Source organism: Oryzias melastigma, unplaced genomic scaffold (assembly GCF_002922805.2).
Source record: "Oryzias melastigma strain HK-1 unplaced genomic scaffold, ASM292280v2 sc02173, whole genome shotgun sequence".
Taxonomy (NCBI): Eukaryota; Metazoa; Chordata; class Actinopteri; order Beloniformes; family Adrianichthyidae; genus Oryzias; species Oryzias melastigma.
The window spans coordinates 1-4,856 of NW_023418750.1; the positions used below are offsets into that span (position 1 = coordinate 1).

At 35.2% G+C, this 4,856-nt stretch overlaps 1 protein-coding gene across 1 annotated transcript; it reads left to right on the forward strand.

Annotated features, from left to right (window-relative positions):
• Window positions 1-1,398: 1,398 nt before the first annotated feature.
• Window positions 1,399-3,902, forward strand: LOC112140085 (tetratricopeptide repeat protein 16; the record flags this gene model as incomplete). Its single annotated transcript, XM_024263000.2, is given in 5 exon segments — window positions 1,399-2,497; window positions 2,817-2,980; window positions 3,117-3,207; window positions 3,280-3,417; window positions 3,802-3,902. Coding segments are annotated over 5 exon segments (527 nt in total), but the record flags the coding sequence as incomplete, so codon positions are not given.
• Window positions 3,903-4,856: the final 954 nt, after the last annotated feature.

The following is a 4,856-nucleotide window of genomic DNA, read 5'->3' on the forward strand; positions in this document are numbered from 1 at the left end:
AAATATATTGAGATAACAAAAATATAACATCTTAGCAACAAACTGAAGCTCTACTGATTAAAATTTCAGCTTTATAAGACATCAACTTTTCTTCTGAAACTCTGAAAAGGTGTTTTTTAATTCATCATGAAGTTTTCATTAAAAGTCAGTATGCCACCTGGAAGTAAATCCTATTATCTGAAGGAAAGAAATTGATTAAATTACACAAGCTTTAAAAAGATATCAATAATCAATGTGAACAATCAGTATTATCAGCAGATAATTTACTCAAAATCCTGCAAAAACAACCTAAAGGACACCCCCGCACAACTTTCATAACTGTATGTGTCACTGTTGTGTAAAACAATTTTACAATATTTTAATGTTTTAGTTAAGATAAATAAGTATTTAGAAAGAGGATGTCAAAGGTGGGCTTTTTTCAAGTTTGTGCCCCAAATGTTACATTTCTGTATATTGGTATGTTTTTTTTCATTATTTTTGTAAAAACTAAAAAGTTAAGTAAAAATTTAGCTGGCAAGACATATGGGCTGTAAAAAGACAATTATTTGAATTCCACAAGAAGTCTTTGATACATCAAAGACAGCTGAAAAATATTTTATGAATCTGATTCCAATTCAGGGCTGCATGGTGGCGCAGTGGTTAGCGCTCTCGCCTCACAGCGAGAAGGCCCCGGTTCGACTCCCGGCTGGGACCTTTCTGTGTGGAGTTTGCATGTTCTCACCGTGCATGCGTGGGTTTTCACCGGGGACTCCGGCTTCCTCCCACCGTCCAAAAACATGCTTCATAGGTTAATTGGTGACTCTAAATTACCCCTAGGTGTGAATGTGAGAGTGGATGTGTGTGTGATTGAGGCCCTGTGACAGACTGGCGACCTGTCCAGGGTGTACCCCGCCTTCGCCCTTCAGTAGCCGGGATAGGCTCCGGCACCCCCGCAACCCCGAAAGGGAAGGAGCAGTCAAGAAGATGGATGGATGATTCCAATTCACTTGCTCAAAGAAATCTTAACGTTTTTATTATCAGCAGATATCAATGTTTTAAAGAGAAAAATTAAATTGCATGTTCGACCTAGCTCCTGCTATCGTTTTAGTAACAGAATAATATAATGGAGCAGGAAACATAAAGTTAATTCATACTCAAATTTATTTCATGTTTTTTTTTAAGTATCAATATCTTTCTTGTTGAGCCGTTTGAGTTTATGCAATTTACTGACATGAAAAAAGTTTTTCAAGAATTGGAATTGGTTTATTCATTATATTATCCAGTATTTATGACATGACATACATTATTATTATATAGTATGGATAGATGGATTAAAGGAAAAAAAGATAGATAGATAGATAGATAGATAGATAGATAGATAGATAGATAGATAGATAGATAGATAGATAGATAGATAGATAGACAAACTGACAGATAGATAGATAAAAAGCAAACCGTATAGAAGTTTATTTTTGCACAATTAGGATAAGAAAAAAATCCTTATTTGAAACCTGTCTTCATAGGGCCATTGTAAAAAAAAGAAAAACTTTATTGAACATCAAACAAATGTACAAATAACAACTGTAAGCAGTCCGTAAAAAATCAATAACTAATGTCATCTGTCAAAAATAAAATCAGTTACAGTTTACTGAAAGGTAATGGAAACATGGCAAGCAAAATGAAAAAAATCGAAATAAAAAAATAACCATATTGTTAATAGAAAAGAAATGAATACTTGGGCATTAGAACAAACAAAAAAATCTCCAGAGAGGGAATTATTTATCAACCAAAAAGTATTACATGCCTTGGGTGTATTAATTTTTTTAAGATTAATAAAATTGAAAGAACTCTATCATAAACCTTCAAATCTGGGAATAGTCTTTCACACTCAACACTTATGTATGTAAAATTTAGATTTGAGCAGTAACAATTGTTTATTATTTTCAACCTATTTATCATCTGAGTTCAAATATGTAACAATTTGTTTAAATGTATTATAATATTATTGCTTAATTTTGTATTTATAAAACGTCCCAATTGGATCCAGAATTCAAGAGAGAATTTACAGTGGTAGAAAAAGTCATTTGAGAATCTGGAATCTTTCTAACATGCGTCACTTCCGGGTTTCAGGAGGCAGACCGGCTGAGTTGAGAACTCTTCGTCACAAGTTTTATTTTTAAACTTCTTTTAAACTGCGCACGTATTTGAACACACGTTTAGTTTTCTTAAAAAAATACATGCAGCTCATTTTGTGGTTTTATTGTAAAACGTAAATTCAAAACGACCACCGGAAAAAATGGGCGTGGCAACGTAAAGTTAAGAAATTAAAAGCATCTATGCTTCGGTGGTTGTCGCGGAAACACCGGAAGTACAATATTAAAATTAAAATAGCTGATTCATGGAAACTAGAATCACGAAAAATAGAAACTAGAACATTATTGACCAACAAATATACTTTAAAAAGTTATTTTATACGTGAAACTGAATGGACTCATCAGATAAGAGAAAAGGCAAAACGGTAAGAGAAAGAGCAAAAGGCAAATAAATAAATAATAATAATAATAATTGTGAGCATTAGTAAAATAGATATTTCATGTATTTCCACAGCAATTAAGGTCACAAAGGTAAAACTATTTTTGACAGTCAGAAATAAAACAACTGCTTAAAGTTGATCATGTGTATCCAAAGTAAACTGTTATTTTTGTCTGATCATCTTTAACTGTCACTAGAAAAAACATCAAAATGATGAGTAAATAAAAAAAATGTCTACAAAATGATGTTAACTAAAATGAATAGTTTTCTTCATGCAATTTGCTCTCCCTCTGTGGACCAATAAGGCATGGAGCCAGAGCTTGTTCTCGTCTGCAGCGTCTGAGCAGCGATGGGATGAAGAGGTCAAGCAGCTGTTCGGAAACAACAAAGTCCTCCTGTCCCGTACAAAGAACAACAGAGGAGCGGAGCTGCAAGCAGGGGTCATCATTCAGAGAAGAGCTGCAGAGCAGTAAGGACCAAAGACAGAAACCACACTTTTAGATTCTTCATCTGTGGTCCAATCATAGTCAGGTCTCAGTCTGCTATGAGATTATCTTCAGAAGTGTGTTTACGAGTCTCTGCCGGTCTGACGTTTGTCTTCACAGCTGCTCAAACGGAGCCCAGGCGCTGCTGAGGGCAGAGTACGAGCGGGCCGTGGTCTGTTTCTCCAAGGCTGTCACTCTGCAGCCGGGGCAGGTGCTGGCTGTGACCTCATCCACGTGACTGCACGTGGTGGTTTGGTAACTTTTTCTGTTGGTTGTGTCTCAGCCTCAGCTGTATGTGAGTCAGGCTGAGGCTCTCCTGCAGCTCTGTGACTTCCATTCAGCGGCGGGTTTGTACAGGCGGGCCTCCTTTCTGCAGCCTGGAGCCTTTGATGACCGCTTGGCCTTCATCCTCTACATGCAGGTGGGAGTCTGGACATGACTACAAACTTCAACTATGACATTGTGGTGTTTAGAGAAAAAAATTTGCTCCATTTATCAGTTAGATTTTTTTTTAATTGTATTGTTTGGTTTAGTTGTAGAGACTAAACTTAAATAAAAAACAATATGTTCATATATATATAGGGGGATGCAGCAGATTCATTGGTAACAATGAAGTAACAGAAGGAAACAGTGATATCTGCAGTCACATCTCTCTACGTAAACTTGTTCTCCACAGTATCTGCATCTCATTATAACCATGAATAACTGTGTAATTCAGGTTTTTTTCTGCTGTTGTTTGGATTGAAACGCTTTCTTCAGAATCTTGCATGAACAGTCAAACGTGACATTTTTTTGTGATCCTTAGGGTCAATGTTTATTTGATCAAGGTCTTTTCCTTGAGGCTCTGCAGGCTTTCAGCTGCGCTGCAGAAGTGAAGCCAGGTTGCAGGATTTATGAAGTAAAGAGGTATGACTCTGTTTGTAACTTTATTTTGATACAAGACGTGGTTTTTGTTATTGCATTGAAACTCCATGAAAAATTTTTGTAAAAATTGTCTTGTTTACAACTTAAAATGTGATCATTTCTGGATGATGACGTGATTCTCGGTTTAAAACCGAACCATGTTGCACCATTAAACCAAACTGTGGGGAAAGGGAATTGTTGCATTTGTACTGCATACGTGTGAAAAAGTGTCAAATAAATGTGTAGTGCTAAATGTAACATATTTATTTTTATATTTAGTTTTTTTTTATTGTCATTTGCTTTTTAGCAAATTAAACATGTTTTGGTTTTGTAGTACACATATATGTTTTACGTCTAGAATTGCATTTATTAATCTTAATTACTTAAAAACTTGCTTACATTGCTTAAAAACATTTTGACCCTTTAAAATCTGAGGCATCGCTTAAACACAAAATCTTTAACACACTGTAACTTTTTAATTGTTAATGCAATCAATGTAATTCTAGTAGAATCTGAAGGAGAAAAGTGCTTTTCTCCTTCAGATTTAATGTAGTTTTTTTAACAATGAAAAAACTAAGTCAACAAAGTCAACTTTTGGAGATTGTTTTCATAAGAGAAGATCAGTCATAAGTGACACTTTAGGAGAAAGAAAGTAAAAGACAAAAAAATTGAGAATCAGTGATACATCGCAGTCTATCGACAGGATTAGGGCCACATAATCCTTCTTTACGTTGTTTTGATTTTAATCAAAATCCCACAATCTAAAGGTCTTAAAAAGATATTTTTCATGTTGATCTGAAGCCTCTGTTTCCAAAATCTCCTTTGAAGGGGCGTGGCTTTTGGAGCTGAGCTGAGCCCCGCCCCTGATCTGCAACAGTTTGATTGATAGTTATTTAAAATGAGAAGCATTCAGAAATGCAAAAACTAAATGATTTCTTATTTCATTTGGTCTCTTTC